Source organism: Echiichthys vipera, assembly GCF_963691815.1.
Source record: "Echiichthys vipera genome assembly, chromosome: 16".
In the NCBI taxonomy this organism is placed as follows: Eukaryota; Metazoa; Chordata; class Actinopteri; order Perciformes; family Trachinidae; genus Echiichthys; species Echiichthys vipera.
In genome coordinates, this window is record NC_139841.1 from 13,893,622 (window position 1) to 13,914,302 (window position 20,681).

The window sequence follows — 20,681 nt, forward strand, 5'->3', positions numbered from 1 at the left end:
CTCATGTGCGCACTCCCACAGGTTCATCATTTCCACCTCTGGTTCAGAAGCATTCCCTGCACTTGGTTTTCTTGTATCTTATATATCAAATTCAGATGAAATAATAAATGATTCCAATGTATTTTACACATTGCTTTGATCAGGTCATAAATTTATAGAGCTGTTTGACCGTTGGACAATTTCATCACCCCTAGCTCCTTTCTTAAGAGAACACCCTGGCCCCTGGATTTATTCTTGCTGTAAAGATATATTTACCTATTGACTGATACATCTGAGTTGAATGGTTCTGCCATTATTGCATAACTGAGTGGACTGTGTATATTTTAAGCTGTGTTTTCTAATGTAAAATATTTTTGTAGAAAAATTAAAAACAATCTGAAGGACTTTATTGGCTAACTGTGGTCACATGACTTTGGAGATTATTTTAAGTACTTCCCACTGCGCAATGTGACGTCAGAGTGACGTAATTTCTATGTCATTTTTGGACGTCCAATTTCATTCCACTGAAGGGGTTGTTTCGTAATGCCAGGAAACAACTTTTTCGACGTTTACGAAACGTCCGTGGGACCTCTGTGTAAGGACTATTTATATTGCTTTTCAACATCAAATTTTAGACCACTTCTATAATAACATGGGTCACAGACCTTATGGCTGCCATTCAGCGCCTACGGTCCCTCCGACCACCACCTCAAACATACAGCATTCAGACACCAACTAACGATCATGCCACAAGGCAGGGCGGGGATCGAACCCTCCAAGCATTGGCCAACTCGCTCTACCACCTGAGCCACAGCTCAGCAACAGCAGATATAGCAACAGGTTGTTTGCTGCTGGCAGCTAACATTAGCTTGTTGCTCCTGACCTGCATTTTCTGGCTCAGTAGTATTTGACTGTGATAGTGAGGTGGACAGGCTACCATGAATTTTTTTTTCCAAAAAGAAACCTGATAAATGCAAAAAATACATATATGCATAAATAAATAACTTGATTGTTCAAAATAAACCAGTTAAAGAAAATCAGGAAAATGTAACATACCAAAAAAAAAAAAAACATCATGTACATTTCCTGCACCTGTTATAGATGTCCACATGACGTCCAAAAAAATGTACCCAGCTCAAAGGTCAATTGATGAATGTCAATATGACGCCCAAGTTGGGTTATGGTTGGGCGTCCAAAAAGGCGACCTAGTTTGGACGTCAAATAGATATCCAGAATTTTCATGGACCGACAGATCAAATATAGACATTATTGGACAATACTGTCCAATGTCTAATGTTTAGTGGGTTATATGGTCGCTTTCAGTCACCACCGATTGAATTGTTTCTCAGTTCTCTTCTCACACTGTTGATGTAAGATGCCGTGCTTCCCAAACCCAGAGAATTGTAAGCCGCTCTCACTGAAACAGTCGCATTAACCCTAAAATAAATTTGGGACAGGGAGTTTGATTACTGACAGTGGCAGCGAGTGGTACCGGTCACATAGCATTAGCCGCTGAGGTGACGTGCAGGGAAGCTGGCAGTATTTTTTTGCACTGAGATGTGACTTCTCAGACTGCAGGCTCAACGTTTTTTTCCTCAAAGACTCAGGCAGTAGCTGAAAGGTGAATCCAGGGGAAAATTAACTCGGAAAACCACCCACCGCTGCTCGTTAGGCTTAACGCTCTGAGCGACATAGTTATCAGCGACACCTCAATTTTTATCATGTCCTCTTTTCTATTATCCACATTTCAACAGCTGAACAGTACAGTGCAGAGGGGATTGTCAGTAAAGGGAGAGGAATCACTGGTGTCGTAGCTGTCAGCCGCTGTCAGTTACAAGCTAACAAACTACAGAAACAAGTAAAAGATGCCTACTAAACTTACCATTCTGTTGTGTCTGCTAGTCATCGATTTTCGTGCACAACATATTTCTTATTGGAGTCTGGGTCTGACTGAGGGACGGTGAACTATAGTTACAGATCGCAAGCTCATAGAGTTCTGCAAGCAGACACTCTGGGCTCCATGTGGAGCCATCCACCCGCAAGGCTCCATGAGACAGCCATCCGCCCAAGGGGCTCTGCTGCCCTGTTGACCCGCCGTTTCCTGAAACCTATCAAACTTGTAGGCCTGGCTGTATCTTTTCGTGTCTAGCTATCTTGATGCGCACTGCTATTTGCAACCTTTGGGAGAGGCTAGAATGTCACCGAAAGAGTCACAAGCTAGCATGAGCATGAGCAGCGGTGGGCGGGACAATGCCAGATCCAGAAATTCTTAACGAGGGAGAACGAGTAGATGTGAATTCAGCCCCTTCTCTGAGTTTTTCTGAACTTCCTATTTGGGAAAACCAAATATTAAATCATAGCAGAATTGTTATTGCATACTTTAAAATGTGTCTGGAGTGGAACTTTAAGTAATGTCGGTGTGTTTGTGTTTGTGTGGAGGTTTATTCTACCCAAAGGCTGCAGATGAACACCCAACAAAAATGATTCCGCCCCAAAAAACTTCATTCTGTTTTGGGGTGAAATTAAGTTTAAAAGTTTAAAAAGTCAGTCAACTGCCATTTCTGCCAGGAGCAGCAGTTTTCCTTCCTTCCTTTTGACACACTCGAATGGTGTTAATTAACTTGTGTGGCTCAGCAGCCACCAGGGGAACACCTGCACCCACAGGCAAATACAGCATGGACAGGTCACTTCCTGGCTGTATGTCCTGTTTGCCAAGACACGATTAACCAGCCAGTTACATGTGTTTAATCAAGTAATATTGAAATGTTAGTGGAGATAAAAAGTACAAATTCAATGACTATGATCAAATAGTCTAAATAATTCATAGAGCTGCTTCTATAGTTGCCACACGACACTTTCAGTGCTTAAGTCTCCAGTTGGGCCAGGCAGAACCAATCAATCTCTCGCTACCTAACATATTCAAGAGTAGACCAGCTGCTTGGAAAGCCGAGCAGTTGCAGTGGGATGGTTAACAGGAAGAGGAGAAATAATTGGACAGAAATTGACAGATTAATAGACAGATGGAAACAAGCAAACTGAAGAATCTGAAGCCAGAGAACAAAAGCAACCAACAAACAGAAAAAGACAAACGGATCCAGAGAAGAAAAGGAAAATTTCATCTCCAGAGACAGTGGCAAAGGTAAAGAAGCAATTTAGCATTAAGTACGTAATCCATGAAGTAGAAACTGTTTCCCCACAGCTGTTCATACGATGTGTTAAAGGAAAATTCTGTTTATTTCAACTTGGGCCTTTTTTCCAGTGATTTCAATCATTTCTATCGGTTATGATAACAGCATACTGGTCAAAGTAACCTGGGCACAGGGCGACAAGGCTACATTAAGGTCCAACATGATAATCCGACACCAAAGAAATGTGAGGCAGCCCCCTCGAGTGGCTGTAGTAGTTATATCAGGCGCAAAGAAAGAAGTCTGGTGACATAGTATAAACAGCACCTATGTAGGGGGAGACTTTCACTCACCAAAAGTTAATGTTATCTTTTTAAAGATTATCAGTCTAACTACTGTATGTTACTAAGTCATGGACTGCCATGACTGTCATGTCGTGTCACTTACTCCTGAACAAACTTACTCATTTATTTTGCCAGATTATTTTAACCATTTTATTTGAAGGCTCAACCTGAATCATCCAGAGTGTTGTAATAATCTTTCTCTGCATAGGTATACTGTGTGGGGACAACTATGGCAAGTCAAGGTCAAAGAAAGTTGGTCTGAACCAACACTGGGATGGGCCTATACAACACACAGTTTGGGTAATACTTGGCATTTCTTGTCTTTTCAAAATCTGTGTGTGTGCATGTGCGAGAGAGAGAGAGAGAGAGAGAGAGAGAGAGAGAGAGAGAGAGAGAGAGAGAGAGAGAGAGAGAGAGAGAGAGAGAGAAGAACTGCATTGATATATGAATTCTGAACCATGTTGTCACACACTCTCCCACTCTCTTTGTACCGTTGGTAGCTGGGGGGGGGGGGGGGGGGGGGTTCAGGACAGCTTTCCGTAGACAGGGAGGTGGTGGCCATGGGGGTGGGGGGGGGGGGGGTGAGAGGAGCAGCTGTTGTAGTGGCTGTCCATTTTGCATTCCCCCTGTCCTCACGCACACATCAAAGGATCTCGGAGCAGGACCCCTGAAGCCGGCACAGGTGCAGAATACACAACAAGGACCCTTAAACACCTGACAAGGAACAGCGTCGGAACCCTGGGAGGAAAGCCTGAGTAGTCACTTTTTTAAATGTAGGAACACTAAGTGGTAAAGGAAGGTAAAACCTCTGTAGACTTCACATGGTGTCATAGAGACGATTTTCCCAATATGTAATTGCCTTGAGTCACTTGGTTTGTATGCTGAGATACTGAACGGAGAGTTTAACACACAGCCGGTGAATACAGGGAATTTCAGACAGACATTATGAGAAAATGAATGTGTTTTTTAAACATTAAAGCATGTAAACATGTTCTAATAGAAACCCAGAATACAAGAGGGGGGAAAAAATCATTTTAAAGCATGTAAACATCCATACTTACATGCTGTGATGTTCTAAAGAGGTGGATGTTTATTTGTTTATTAACTTCAATAGCAATATGTATGTTTAATTATGAAGTCACTTTTGAAGGGGTTCTTTTGATCAATATTTAAGTCAAGTCAAGTTTATTTATATAGAACAATTCAACAGCAAGGCAATTCAAAGTGTTTCACACGGAACATTAAAAACATTAAAAAGAAACACATAAAATTACATTTAAATCACATTTATAATGACATTCAAATGAAATAAATAAAAGAGGGCAATTCTGAAGAGGATTTTGCAGATTAGATTGTCAGTTACATGTAATAAGAGATTAAGGTGCATTACAATCAGTTCAAATTATTTACTGGAAGTTGGCTGTAAACAGAAAAGTCTTTAGTCCTGATTTAAAAGACCTAAGAGACCTGCAGTTTTATGGAAATTTGTTGTGAAAAAATGTAGTGAGTAACATTTAGCTCATATTGAGGGGAGATGGATGCCACCTGGGTCAAAGAGGCACTAATTCCAGGGATCGTCCCAGATTGGCCACTGACATAAGATCACAGGGTATAAAAGGTTTAGAAGATGGCAAACCGGTCGGTATGTTTTTTTAGATTGTTTTTTTACTCTGGTCAAATGGAGGAACACCAGTGTTCTGTGAACTGTGAAGGTTTTACTGCAGAGGACTCTAAGCAATAACGGCACCAAAATAGTTTGTTTCTCCTTTTTGTAGCTGATGTGTGAATATTTTTTTATCAGGAAAATAAAGTATTCTCAAGTTCAGCACATAAAATCCATGTATAAATGCGCTAACCACAAGTTTTAAACCCCACATTTCTAACACCCTCTGCAAGCAAGCATGACTAAACCAAGACAGACAGGAGTGCGTTCAGCCATAGTACAAATATGAAGATTTATTTAAATACGCGAGACACTGTTGGCTGGGCATGGATCCCCTTTCTTTAACCGGAAATGACACCTGAAGGCCGACCGCGCCCATTATCAACAGCAGGGCCGGGCAGAGACAATCAATCAGTCTGAAGCTGAAATATTCACCAGCGGAACAATTTCCTGCAAAAACGTAGAATGTGTAGCGGGATGGTTTTGAGAGGATGCGGCAGGATGTAAAGTGTGAGATGGACCACCTGTTGTGGTGGAAAAACGTCTCAGCTCTGTTTTTTAAACACAGGTCTGATTTTTCAGCAACTATGTTCTTCATGAATTATTCACATCATGTAAAATAAATAAATAAATGTCGTGTTGCATAAAGCAGCAAGGCCCTGGGTTTGAATTGGACTTTGTATCTGGGTGTTTTTGTGATTGTTTCCTTCAGGTGCTGCACTTTCCTCTCTCAGTCAACACATGCAGGTGTTTCTGATTACAGAGTCACAGACTCTGGATCTTTAATGCATGCATTCTTGATAGTGTAATGGTACATTTGACTATTGTTATTTAATCATTGATAAAGGGTTTGCACATTGGAATTTTGCGAGGCTGTGTTGTATTTTTTATAAAGGTTTAAATGTATTTGTCGATTTCTCAATGTTCATGTAGGACAAATGTAACCTTGATAATGCATTTTGGCCTCTGGGTATTTAAACATTCATTTTATCGTAATCTACCCATTTAACAAAGCATATATGATTGTTACTATACAGGGTGTTTTCTAGCTCCATATTATTAGAGATTGTGTTACAGTGAGTTGATGTTTGTATTTATGCTGCCCTATTGGAGCATGCAGTGTCTTGCCAAGAGGAGCCTGGCTGGAGGAGCCAGGGATGAAACCGCTGATCTTCCAATTACTGGACAACCTGCTCCAGTGTGGCTTCTCACTGTCACAAATCATCAGCATGATGAAGGTCTTTGTGTGACCGAAAAATCACAAAAAAATGCATTTTTGTGTCTTGGAGATGGTTTGCAGCTTTTGACCTACTCGTCCCTTTCCTATGAACCTGTCTCATGAAATAGATGTGCAAAGCATTCTTCTGGTCAGAGTCTAAATTGCAACAATCCTCATGAGTGAAAGTGAATTGTAATTATAAGCTCATACTGAGAAAAAAAATAAAAAAATAATGTAGACACGCAATTTTAATTCATTCTTAAAACCTCTGCAACTATACAGAAAAGTCAAAGCTACTGTACATTTACCTGTAAATACCATTTGTTGACACTCTGCTGCCCTCTGCTGGTGAGGAAATAACATTTGCACGCGAGTTGGTGCCCCAGCAGGGTTGTAGGAGTGGATGCAGCTTGTGAGGTCAGGTCAAGCATAACCCTACTAATGTAATTCACATAAATACCGTATTAGTATTCTGATTTCAGATGTTTTCCATAATGTTTTCCAAGTGGTTTCAGAGTCATGTTTCATCACCGTGTCATTGACCAGGACATATAAATGACTTGGGTTCAGATGGGTTAAAGCCTTCTCAGTGTTCCGCTCACACAGACTTCTCCCCAGCCCGCTGACACAGTGTATCTGCAGGGGTCTCAGCTCTGATCTCCTCTCGTCTCTTTAAATGTCTGTGGGGTTCTGCCCAGAGAGTTTGACTAAAGTGTGTTCCCCTGGGTCTCCCATAGACCATTTCTCAGTTTTTCTTAGATCTACAGCCACTTCAGTTTCTGACCTGTGTTTTAAGTTTTATATATTCTACTTTAGGACTTCTGAAACACACCGATCTGCTCTAAGCTCTGCATCCTTACTTTGTAGGTGTCCTTCTTTTATTATTGTCTTTCTTCCAGATGAAGAAATGTCCTTCCAATCTATCTCTTTATCTTTTGCTGCCTCTTCAACTCTCTTCTCTTTAAGGCTTCTTCCTCATCCCTCATCCCTTTCTCGTCTGCGTTCACTGACTCTCTTGACTTGTCTCCTCTTCTTCCTCCTCTATTTTTTCAGTTTTAATAATTTCATTAGCTTCTCTCTTTCCATCAATTCCTTTTTAATTTGGTTTAATTTGTCACACTTTTTCACACTAAAAGTCAAAGAGTCGTTTTTCCCTTTACATGAAAAACTTTGGGTTCTAAAATGTCCTTGATCAGACTTTTACAGTGCTTATATTTTATTTATTTCAAATATTTCCCTGTTAAATGGTCATGTATCAGGGTCGGTTTCAGGATTAACATATTTAAATGCATAAGATAAAATAGGCCTGTGATGTGTACACCAGCTTAAAGTAAAGTATTGTGTGATTGATGCGTTACCGCGCCATCCCAAGGGATTTCCTCAAAGTATTATATCGAGCTGAGTACTCCACAAAAGCTAGAATAATTGTGTCATTTGCCAACTTTAAGCATTTCTATGCTAGACAAAACACCTCTATGCTCAAATGATAAGAGTGTGAAGGAGAAACTGAATAAGTGTAAATATGTCTTTATCCTTTGCTGTAATTGAGTACTTCTTTGGCAATGACATTACCATCCTCCTTTATTATTTTGGCGCCAGTAAAATAGCATTATGTCTCGTTAAAGCCCCATCAGAGAGAGTTCTCTGTGTCATTATATTAGGTGCAGAAAAGCTCATTTTCCAAACTGCATGTGTCAGCGTGCTCAGCAGACCATGGAATTATGGTCAGTAGAAAGTTCTGCTTTTCCTAAAGGCATTTCTTAAAAAATCCCTCTACAGTTTGTTTTTAAATATGTCCAAGATTAAGTATTGTATTAGATAAAAAGTCTTTTTTTTTTTCAGTTTTAGGGTATCATCATATTCGTTTTAGTATGCTGTTACCTGGTATTTATCACATCATATATATGTGGGAGCGTGTGTTGTTAAACATGTCTATAATCATTTTAATAATTCATAGGTTTATTTCACATCATATTTGCTTATATTTATTCCTCATACATACTAATCTATGTATAAATATTCATCACAAACAAACAAACTTTGATTTAGATGATCATAAATGTGCAAGGGTTTTGCACTTACATTTACGCACACTGGTTTAGGCCAGTAGTGTATTATATGTAGCTAAGTTTGTTGTTGTTTCCTGTTATCTGTATGTATTTTTCTACTTATCTGCATTGTCTTCCTTTCTTGTTCTAAGACTTTTCTTATCTCAAATTCTACATTTCCATCCCAATGTTCGATTTTTATCTTTTTCAGGGCACTGTTCATAGACAACTGTTGAGGATGAAGGCTGATTGCTGAAGTATTTGGATACAATCATTAATTTGTAGAAGAGACGACAACAGCACAAGGCAAATGTGACTATACTGGGAAAAAAGCTGAGTAAATGGATCATTCATATACAGCATATTTTTGGTAAAATATCCAGTAGGTGGCAGTATTGGCAAATAAAGCTTTAGGGAAAGTTTATTGTAGTTTCTAAACATTTCTTCCTAGCTCTAATGTTGAAGTGTGTTAAACTATCGTAATGGTACAGTGAAAGCGAATATGTCTACATTCTAGGTCTATTTTGGGGATCCTCTTTAAATGAAAGCATTGCAACAACTTGGCTTCACCTGATCAACAAGCCTCACCTAAAGACTAAGTAAGACATGCTGTCATTTCTGGGGATGATAAAACAGTCAGAAACTGGATCTTGGATTATGCTGCTTTGGATTCTGTATTACGTGCAGCCACAATGCAGTCTGCTCCACCCACTTTGCACTGGAGGAGGTTGTTTTTTTATTTAAGGAAAGAAGATGTTATGGATTTGCCCTCCCCATACAAACACACACTTCCCTTTCCCTGGATTTGAAATGACATGCCTGGATAGTAGGTCAGATTATTCATACCTCCAACTCGACATCCCACTTTATCCGAAGCGGTGAACACGTTGCAAGAGCCACATCTCTTAACTGCCACCGCCAGGGTCATGCACTGCATCTTTTCTGCTGCAGCTGAGACCAACTTTTCGAAACTCTTGAAACCACAACATTTCCTGTGCCATGGGTTATTTTTTCTGCAGCAGAACTGATGCATTACAGAAATAAATGTAATGCAGCAGATATACTAACATTTAACACATATCGGATGATCTGCAGTTTACTCTACGGTTGGATTCATTGCAAATCGCTGGATAAAACTGTGGATGAAATGACTGAAAATCCTATGCAAAACATTGACAGAACTTCATTTGCATTCCCATTACAGCACTGCCCAATCATGCTGAAATACCATTAGCAGAAGCAGATGTTAGTGATATCTTTTTCCACACGAACTTGACTTTGTAGCATAGTTGCAGAGGTGACACTCGCCTCAGGCAAGAGCTGACTGAATTCCATCTTCAAGCCCAAAGTTGAATCAAGCAGAGAAGTGTTTCAACACGCCTGCGGTTGGAGCGTAAAGGCCTCACAAAGGCAGCGAGCCGCTCTTTCAAAGAGTGCTGTAAAATCAAGAGAGGTGGGTCAGGTGAATAAAAATACTTTACAGTATGTACATCCTCAGCCACAACTCTCCCAATATACGATATACCCTCACACAAACATTTAAAGGTCCCATATTTTGCTCATTTTCAGGTTCATACTTGGGTTGTTACTAGAACATGTTTACATGCTTTAATGTTGTCAGAAACAAATACTTTTTCTCATACTGTCTGTCTGTGTTCGACATTTGTCTGAAACCCTCCTTTTTAGTGCCTGTCTCTTTAAGCCCCCCTCCTGAAAAATCCCAGTGTGCTCTGATTGGTCAGTGTTTCCGGATCTTCTGCATCTGCACTCTCTGCGTCTCTGCACCATCGTTGCAACTGAGAAATAACTGTAATGGCACTGTAACAGCACTTTCTACCTACATTATTTATAGTATAGTTGTGACATCACAGCCGTACAGAAGTCCTGATGACTGGTTTAAAGACACAGTTTCTGAATATGGGCTGTGTGCATTTCTCTTTGGACTGGGCGTTTTGATACTTTCACAGTATTTATATAGCACCAAGAGCAAGACCTAGACATCAAGCCATGGAAATCTCACTTTTTACAATATGGGACCTCTGAAGGAGGCAGTATATTTACGTTGTACATAGAAAACAGTCGGTAAAACAAACTTAAAAAATGACCTCAAGAATGAGAACTATCTTTGAGTTTTCTGGTTGGCTGAGAGTATTTAAAGCCAGTTTGTTTTCATTTATCTTGTCAAAGAGTGCATTTCAGAACAACAACTTAGGGCAAAAGCAAGTCATAGCTGTTGAGTTCACCTTTATACTATTCTTCAACAATCATAACCTCATACTTTCATTTGTTTAACAATGGCACAGTTGTAACCCCTTAGTTGTTGTTCCTTTTTTCCTTAAATAGCTTTATGGTTTCAAAATTCCACCCTGTCTTACTATCATATTCTGTATCAGCTTCTTCCAACTCTTCACTGAAGCTGGATGTTTGCACTGAAGGAAACATTCAAACCCCTACAATCCATTTTTAATACGGTTGAACCATTCCACCAAATAGAAATATTTAGGATGTTCTGTGAATTACTTTATACACATTTCCCCCAGATTCAGTCTGACATATTTGGTATATTTTAGACCTCCACTAGAATATAAAATGTTCCCAGATGAAATTCATGTAGGATTAAACTCCACCGGGCTGTAAACTTTGATCATTGTCCTCTAAAGTGCTGCTCTTCCCTTCCTCCCATCAGTCTTTCATGTTAACGGGCTGCTAACTGCTGGCTCCATCAGAGAGCCCGCTCTCCTCTCAGGGTAGTGGAGGTAGAATGGGGTGGAGGGGCTGGGCCAAATGGCCTCATAGGATTATCAGCATTTTCAAGGCTACACCACAACTCCAGACACCTCTGTAATCTCCCGATTTGTTCTCAATACACAACCAGAGCTGCCAGGAAGGAACCTGTCTGCTCCTCCATCCCCCCGGGGCACTTTGAAATTCAGTTCACCGTCCTTCAACTTGGTCTGAAGGAGAGCGAATCTCTCATGAATTTCAGACCTAGTACATACACAGTGTATAGGTGAGCGCTGCAGGATCATCACAGTCAAGTTCCAGGGAAAATATTGTTTTTGTGGTATCTACAAAGTCATAGAAAACATTTTTGTTGTTTTTGAATCCCCAAAGGTCTGTATAAAAATCATCATTATAAGAACAAAAACAACAACAACAACAACCAGGCCAAACCGATTATGTAGAGCAAATCAAGAATGGATACACAAAGGTATTACGTGTTCCCATTTGAGGGATTATCTTTCATATAATTTTCAAAATGATTATTCTGGATGTTTGCTTTATTTAGATTAGATTATGTATTTTCCTTTTCTAGTTATTGGATTAGTTGCATAATTTTCTTAATTTAACTCAATTTGTTTTTGCATCATTAGTTTTTTGTTTAGGTTATGTGTGTGCGTTGGGTTAGGGCCCATGTTTTTTTTTTTTTTTACCAGAGCAAGAGAGGCAGCGGGAGCCATGATTTGTTTGTTCCTTTGTTTGCTTGATTTATAATACATCATAAGAAACTCAGAACCTTGGCACAGACAGTGGACTTATTTCTAAACCACCTACTCCTGGTGCGTCAGTGACTGTTTGATGACTTAAGTTTGATTTTGCTGAAAATGGCCCCAACAATAATACAATCTAAAGAAATCTTCCATGGCGACTGTTGTTACCCACGGGCCCATAGTATGGCAACAGATCACACATCAGGTATTCTCACCTGCCCCCTCACTCTGCTCTGACTACACCCCCTTTGACTGTTCAGACCCCACCCTTCTCAGTGATGACCAATCAAGTTCAAGGCTCAGACTTTTCAAGGATAGAGACCCCTGGTGCATTTAACTTCAGTATTAGTACATCTGAAAGCAGCACTTGGTCACAAGACTTCTATGTTGGTGTCAAGGACATAATACCATGCAACACATCTCTGGTAAGTTTGATCTCATTAGTTCTAACTATGCTCTATGAGAAAGCATGTGCAATGTGATACTGGACTGGAATGATTTGTTCCTTTTGGGCTGAAAGGTAATGCAAAATGCATTTGACCATGATCTATTAAAAAGATGTTTCATTTGCTTGACTTTCATCCACAAACACAACACATTTCTTCTGTGATGTTTATATTGATTTGAAGATAATGTGGGAACTAACAAAACGATTCTAATCTATTATATAATGTCTAAGGTTCTGCAGTTATTTGTGAGAATATATATTTAATTTTTACTAGTATAAACAACTTCTAAAAATCAGTCATATGTTCTATAAATCGACCTAATTTTGCAAAACTGCTTTTGTGTGTTTTCTCCACAGACTCCAAATCCAATCGGAGCATGCCCCTCTCCCCTCCGGCAGCTGACTCATACCAGCAGGGCTGCATCAGGTTGACCCTGGAGAATGCTCCTCTCTGGAAGTCCTTTCACAGCATTGGAACAGAGATGATAATAACAAAACACGGAAGGTAACTGAAATCCTCCACTCTGCTTTCTAAAAAAAAAAACAGTGGTGCTTTGTATCATTTATCACATGGACCAAAACGTACAAGAAATTCCCCATGCTTAGGTTACAGAGCAGAGACTTTCGATGCATGTATTTCACAAAATGTTTAAAACCGTTCACTGACTCGTGACTTTGTCTATTTCTTTCAGGAGAATGTTTCCACATTGCAGCATCCGTCTATCTGGGCTCCAACCTTATGCAAATTATGTCGTCATGGTGGATATGGTTCCTGCAGACAGCTTCAAATACAAGGTAAATGCATATGCAACACACACTGAATGGTGTATGGTGGGATTAAAACCAGCAGATTGCAGTATGTAAAATGCAGCAGTCTGCAGCCAGACACTGGCCTGCCCACTCTGGGCCATTCACCGCTGCATATCAGAGCCTTTCATTGCTTCCTGTTTGTGCACTCTCGGCTGGAGGCCCAATCAATTAGCATGCCTCCTTATTCACAATCGGTGGATGAGGAGCACCAAGCCATCCATACATTCAACAGCTCTTACGCCAACTGCTGTGGCCCATTTGGTCACAGATATTGCTTTTAGCACACACTTGAAAGAGGTACATGATAAAGGGAAAGTGCTGTAGTAGAGCATTAAGGGTGTTTGGTTTCTTGGGGTCGTGGTGAATTTGTAGAAACAGGGATTTTTTTTTTTAACATTTTACTTACAAAAAAATATTGGAATACATGACCAAAAACAATAGAAACCACCTGAATATTTTAACGCCATGTGAACAATAACGGCTTAAATCCTGTGAACAAAGACGTTTTCGTGCACACAGCTCTCTTCAGGGTTCCTTCAGGTGCTGGCAATCTTTGAAAACACTTTATTTCAAATATGGCGTTTTCAAAGTTAGAAAAGTACTTGCATTTTGTTTGAAATGCTCGAAACTGCTTTAAAGTTATAGTAGGTTTTTTCCACATACTAGGCAATGATTTTTTGGGATTTTTCTCGACACTATACCAAGACTTTTATTTGCTTTTTTAAACAAACTATGGCTGATTTTTGCATTTTGTTTTGACATTTTACACTGAATTTTTGGAGATTTTTTCAACACAATGCTATGACTTTTCTTGACCTCTTTGAACAAACTGTTTTGTACACACCTACCTACTGATATTTGTAATTTTTCAAAATATTATACTTTGAATTATATTTACTCTATTGGTCACACTAGACTATGATTTATCTTTCCTTTTTTGAACAAACTATGCTATGGTTGTTTTAGGCATGTTTTTCTATTTTTTTCAACATATTATAGTGTTTTATTTTTTTCAACACAATATAAACTATGCATTTTCTTGACTTTTTTGAACAAAATAAAATTGAAACACCGTAACCATTGTAGAAGGTTACATGGGATGCCAGGTCTATTATAAATACATTTGAACAGTTTGAAACATGAAACTTTGTTGTGTGTTCCTTCTGTAGAATGCTGCCATGAAACAATTTTGGTTGTTTATATTACAATACCTAATTTAATGTGATCACGAAGCACAATAATCAGTGAACTGTATATATTGGATGGTCTCTAGATACATATTTCATTTAACACAGTTGTAAGGCGTTGGGAAAACTGGAAATACACCTTGAATGCTTCAAAAGTGCTTTAATTTTAAACCAAAACCCTATCTCTTGCACTGCATTGGCCATTATGTGATGGAAAAAACATAGTTGACGCCTCATGAAGACGTCTGTTTAATCAGATATGTCCTCAGGTATCACACTTGGTAACCTTGCATCCTTCCCTCTCTCGTTTCTCTGCAGTGGAAAAAGGAGCAGTGGGAGGTCGCGGGGAAGGCAGAGCCCCAGCCCATGTGTCGGACATACATGCACCCGGACTCCCCTGCCCCAGGATGTCATTGGATGAAGCAGCCATTGTCTTTTCACAAGATGAAGCTCACCAACAACACCTTGGACCAGCATGGCCATGTGAGACACCACCTTACAGAGTTAAAACCATCATGCTTTGTTAGTATGTATCCACATTACTCTCTGTGTTTTGCTCACTCTACTCTTTTTACCCACCAGATCATCCTGCACTCCATGCATCGCTACTACCCCAGGATTCACATAACGCAGGCAGACAGTCCCTACACTGTCCGCTGGGGCCCATTTCAGACCTTCTCCTTCCCAGAGACGACCTTCACTGCAGTGACCGCTTACCAAAACCCAAAGGTATGAACCTGTACAGCAATTTTTCAAACCATTAACCCAAGACAAATGTGATGATTGGAACTGCACAACCAACAGTCTGACAGCAATCGTTTCATACTTTTTAAGATCACCAAATTGAAGATAGACCACAACCCTTTCGCTAAGGGATTTAGGGAGGGAGGCACCCATTCTCACAGCAAAAGGTAAGGATAATTAAAACTGTTAATATGAAATCATCTATTTTTTGAATGCATCTTATCATCATATGTAGTTTAAAAAACATGTCTGTTATACATTTTTGTTATAGTTTTAGGCCAATGCAAACACAACACAACAGTGAAGAATGAAATTAGAAAGGGCACAAGAGTGTAATTAAAATGTTCAATTTGTCCTATAGATGTCGTTCAAACAGAAGCCCTCCTGCAAAGAGAGCCACACTGGACAGAAACTCTATTTGCAACAGTCCTCCAGGTAAGTTTTCGTAATTATTAAGTGATGGTATTCCTTTAAATCAATGTGCCAGTCCAATTAAACATTGTATTTCCCTCTCAGGCCTGCAGAGGATGCCCTCCACCTCTCAGACAATCGAGGCAGGGATGGACCAGGCTTCAACACAGCAGCAGCCATTGAAGGGGTGTGACCTTTCAGCCTGTTCTGCGCAGCAGGACCCATCTGAGAGTCTACATACTGAGCCCCTGGAGCTGCAGGAGTATGACTACAGTTGTGAAGAACAGATGGTGCCTGCATCCGTGCCATACCAGCCCTACAGGTATGATTTAAGATACCCAGGAAGAGATGAAATCCAATGACACGTTGACAGTACAGAAAAATAAAATGCAAAATGATGATCCATGACATGTAACCTCCATGTCACTTTCAATTTTCTCTAGATCTTTAGAGTATGCCAGATATCCTCTGCCTCCCAATGACGTAGATGCAACGAACACCCTCGTCCACTCTTCGCCTCATCCATCCGCCACAACTGAACACAACCCCCAACAACATGGCTACTACCACCATCCTCATCAGCAAAGCCATGCAGCAGATTGGAGCCAATACCCACTTTTCTCTTACTCTTTATGGTGAACTTTGACCCTTTGCAATAATGACGCGATGTTGCCATTATGAGTGGATAACTGACTGAGAGACTAGCACATGGTAAAAGAGTGTATAATTGTGTATAAAATGTCATATATTTCCAAGAGCTTCTACTGTATGTGGAGGTCATAGCTTGGTTCGGGTATCTTTGACAATGGTGCCGATCTATTCGATTCAATCCTGTGTTTATATACTTTATACATTATATACTGAGATTGTAATTTCTGTTTAAGATTTGACCAATTTGTTGCTGCTTTTAAAAGGTTTACACTTGTAGTAAACTTTGCTTGCTCAGTTGTCTGAGAAGTAGATATGTTTTGTGTTTTTGAGACGCAGTATATATATTCTGCTGTATCTGGTCATCTAGGAAATAAGTGTGATATTGAATATGTATTTGTATTGATTTGTGGGTTTTATTGTTGGTTTTTTTTGCTCATCCACAGCCGACTTGCCTTAAAAACAATATAGTAGAAACACAATATAGTATAAAAAAATAACCAGAACATAATGTATAACAGAATGTAATTTTAACTGGGTGAAAAAAAAGTCATATAGAAAGAGTAATATCAGACAAGTCACATCAGATCAGTATTGGTCGCCTCGAAAAAACTCTAAATTTTATTTTGGTGCCGAGGAAAGTTTTATCATAGTAAATAGAGATGAACAACAATGAGTAATTTTGTGTGACATTCAGGAATGTTTTTGATTAGAATAAGAGATTACATCATATTACACTTAATTACACTGAAGAAAATTAGCCTACAATAAATGTGCATTTAACCACGAAGATACCACCCAAAAAGGACTCGAATCAGATTAGCTGTGATTCTTGTCATGGGTCATGCTGAACACCTTTGATCCACAGCCACAATTAGGAACAGTTTTGGGCAAAAATGCATCAGCATGCTAACATGCTCACGATGACAATAACCTTTGGCGTTTAATGTTTGGCAGGCATGCTTGCTGTGTTCACCATCTTAGTTTAGCGTGTTAGCATGCTAACATCTACTAATTAGCATTCAAGAAGATTCAGCTGAGGTGCAAGGGGCTCTCATTAGTTTCATTACTCATTACTACTCCCTGTCGGGAACGTGAAGATTTCTTAACATTTCAGGGCAATTTGTCCAATAGTTTTTGAGAAATTTCATTTAAAACCACAGATGTCAACCTCATGGTGATACTAAAAAAAAGTTATATTGGTGCATTTTCTGGTTAACCATGAAATTCCATGTCATAGATAGATAGAGATGCTCCACTGGAAAAGTGAATCCTTCGCCATTAGAATTCATCCTCTTGGGCCCTAAAATGTCTGTACAAAGTTTAATGTCAATTAATCCAATTGATGGATCCAATGTGTCAAAAATGTCCTGGAAAAACTACCTCAACTGGGAATTCAACGATTAAATATCACAAGAACACCAAGTATGTCTTTAACAACTTAATTTGAATCTTTTCCGCATAAGCATTACACAGACAGCTACTGCAGTGCCAAAAAGTGATCCACCGCCAAACACTGATTGCCTTCTGCAGCAGTGCATGCAGCCTGTGAAACTGTGTTGCAATAGGGCTACAACCCATAAAAAGCAGTTTTCTACTTGCCAAAAAAGTGATTGCAGATTTTACCTGGTCAGTGAAATGCTAGTTATGCCTTTTAAATTACCAGATATCATTCATGAGGCTTATATCTGACAGCTGAAAGCCTGCCCAGTCCACTGTAGTACCTAAAATGCAGTTTAATAGGCAATACAATCAATAAAATGCACTTTTCCACTTGCCAAAAAAAGTGACTGTAGCTCCTACGATGGGAATTAAAAATTTTTGTCAGTCTAAAAATTACTTTAATATTTATAACAGATCTTGGCCAAGTGTTAGATTAATTGTTAAATCTAAAATTGCCTGTAGGTGTGAATGTGAGTTTGAAATAGTTGTCTCTGTGTGTCTCTATGCGCACTGTGATAGACTGGCGTCCTGTCCAGGGTGTACCCCGCCTCATGCCCGATGTCAGCTGGGATTAGCTCCAGCCTCTGACTGCAATAGGGACAAGCAGTTGAAGATGAATGAATGAGTGAGTGATCTTGGACAACCCAGTACTATTTATATGTTCAAATACCTTTAAAATGACCAATACAACCAGTAACATTCAGTTGTTGTTAAAAAACAACTGTCCCATGGACGGCACCAGTTTTTGGCAAACAAAAGCATCTTTAGGGGCAAGAAAGAGCACAAGAATATGGAGCAATGAAACTGTCCAAGAGCAGTGAGTTTGACCTGATGAAGCGATGGCAGACAGCTAGTGTGGAATTACCATCATAGTCTGGCATAGTTTCCCCAGCAGAAGGCAGGAACGTCTGTGCTGTAAATGTTTTACGAGAGAAAGAGAGAGAGAGAGAGAGAGAGAGAGAGAGAGAGAGAGAGAGAGAGACATACATATCTGGGACATTTATACAGCATCAGGGAGCAGACAGTGCAAATGAATTTTCTAGAGCACATCAACTGACGTGTCTTTGTGTGACACACTTTTTGAACATCACTGTAAAAACAAAGATGCATTGAGAGTGAGGCAAAATTGTGAATGATACTAAACCTGGAGCAGATATGGTTTCAGTCTCTGTGTTTCAAAAGGATGCTTCATTAACATCAGGTCTGTAAAGAAATTAAAGTGTGACATTCTGATTACAGGATAGTCAATTTAACCTCCAGGTCTTGGAGTAGCATGGGTCATCTGGGTCACCGACGTAGCCCATCCCAGATTCCTCTCACCTCACTATAAAATGAAATATAGACTACAGATGAGGTCAATTAGTGTGCTTGAGTTGTAATTCCAGCTCCGAAGGTGTGTAAACGTTCAGTTAAGCCTTTTACTAGAGTCAACCAACATTCTTGTCTGTTCTATACAATGTGATATCAGGATATATGCAGGAGTCATGAAGTTCAATTTAATACCGTTTTTTTTTTTTAAATGAAGACCCTTTCCATACATTTTAATACCTCATCACCACCCAGGGGAATCTCAAAGTTATCCCAGAGTGATTAACACAAAATTGCAATAGCGATAGATTGGAAAGAGGAGATAAAAACAACAAAACCATATAGAGCCACTACAGGCTCCCTGAATGAAATAAAGCACTTAAATGATTAACTAAACCACCGCTGCCAAGCAGCTGACTCTGAACCAAAATTTTCCAGGAGACCCGGAAAAGACAAAATGAAAGGCAAAGGCTCTCAGGAGACCTTTGATAACCCAAAAGGCTGGAGTTACAGCAAACTCTCCAGCAGCCCTCGTTATACACTGGGAAACAGACAATTGTCATCCTAGGCTATATTCACACTGCAGTTCCAAGTGACCTGAATCTCATTTTTTTCGCTCATTTGACCCATATCTGATTTTCTTTTGACAGTGTGAACAGCACAAGTCGCATTGAATCTCACATTTTCGAATCAGAATCAGGCCACCTTTAAATCTGGTACTGAATCAGATACGTATCTGATTTTTTTTAATGCAACTGCAATCTGAACAGCCAGGTCGCATTTAATGCGACTTTAACGTCATTCTGACACGTGCTGCATCATTTTTTAAATGAATGACAAATAAAGTTGATTGAAAAAACAAAGGTGTACAACCGGAACAGAATCAAAACAAACATGGAGGACAGCAGTGAAGCAGGCAGCCAGTGGAGGGATATTGAAGTTTTACACCTCATTAGTATTTGGGGTGCCGCCACACACTGTTTTTTTAGCATTAAGCCATAAAGTCCGGTTCCAATGTTCACTCCTATAAACACCGTTGTGGCGTGACGTCATCAACAATCAACTGCACATGCAAGTCACTTCAGGAGCGTGAGCTGTTCACACAAACAGGCCACATTTAAAGACGTAATGTGAACCAAACAAAAAATTGGATTTGAGCAATAAATCGGAATTGTGCATTAAGACCTGCAGTGTGAACATAGCAAAAGACACACAGAGTTCGTTTATAGATACACAGATAAATACAAATTTGGGAACCCTAAAAAGTGCTGAACCTGTTTGACAGAGTCAGGTTGAGGCCACTCCTGCACCGCTTTGACCTTGCTTAGGTCCATTATGACACCGCCCTGTGCCACACTGTATCCCAGGAACTTGACTGTTATCAAAGAGCTGATGCTTCAACAACTTCTGGAGAACCCCCTTAACATGAGACACATGCTCCAGATAGGTGTTAGAAAAAATTTGGTTGTGGTTCCTCGAGCTATGGGTGTCCCAGAATGAGGTGTAACTGAGGTGCATCAATAAGAAAAAAACGTAGCCCCTTCCATGTGATTGCCATTGCGAATGAAAATCGGGCAGGTGACCTTCTCAACCCTACCCACACCCAAAGGTTTCCCATCCATTGCGGTGAAGATCAAAAATGGGTCATTTGACCTGCTGCTCCTGAATCAACAAATGCCTAGACGGTGCACCAGTGTCCATCCCCAAATGATTTAAGGACAAAAAAGTGGGATTATTGCCCAGGGGCGGGGCATTATTAAGACTTGGCAAGACCTCCACATGGTGTGACAATGAGTCTACTCGTTTCTGATGT

The 20,681-nt window shown here is 39.8% G+C and overlaps 1 protein-coding gene across 1 annotated transcript; it reads left to right on the forward strand.

The window, feature by feature from the left end:
* Positions 1 to 12,694: 12,694 nt before the first annotated feature.
* On the forward strand, positions 12,695 to 15,831 carry LOC310958962 (T-box-containing protein TBX6L-like; the record flags this gene model as incomplete). The annotated part of the gene is made up of 7 exons (XM_083930125.1): positions 12,695 to 12,822; positions 13,010 to 13,112; positions 14,633 to 14,797; positions 14,897 to 15,043; positions 15,149 to 15,225; positions 15,420 to 15,493; positions 15,575 to 15,831. The coding sequence occupies 7 exons, from the start codon at positions 12,695 to 12,697 to the stop codon at positions 15,829 to 15,831; spliced, it is 951 nt and encodes a 316-aa protein (XP_083786251.1).
* Between the last annotated feature and the right edge of the window lie 4,850 nt (positions 15,832 to 20,681).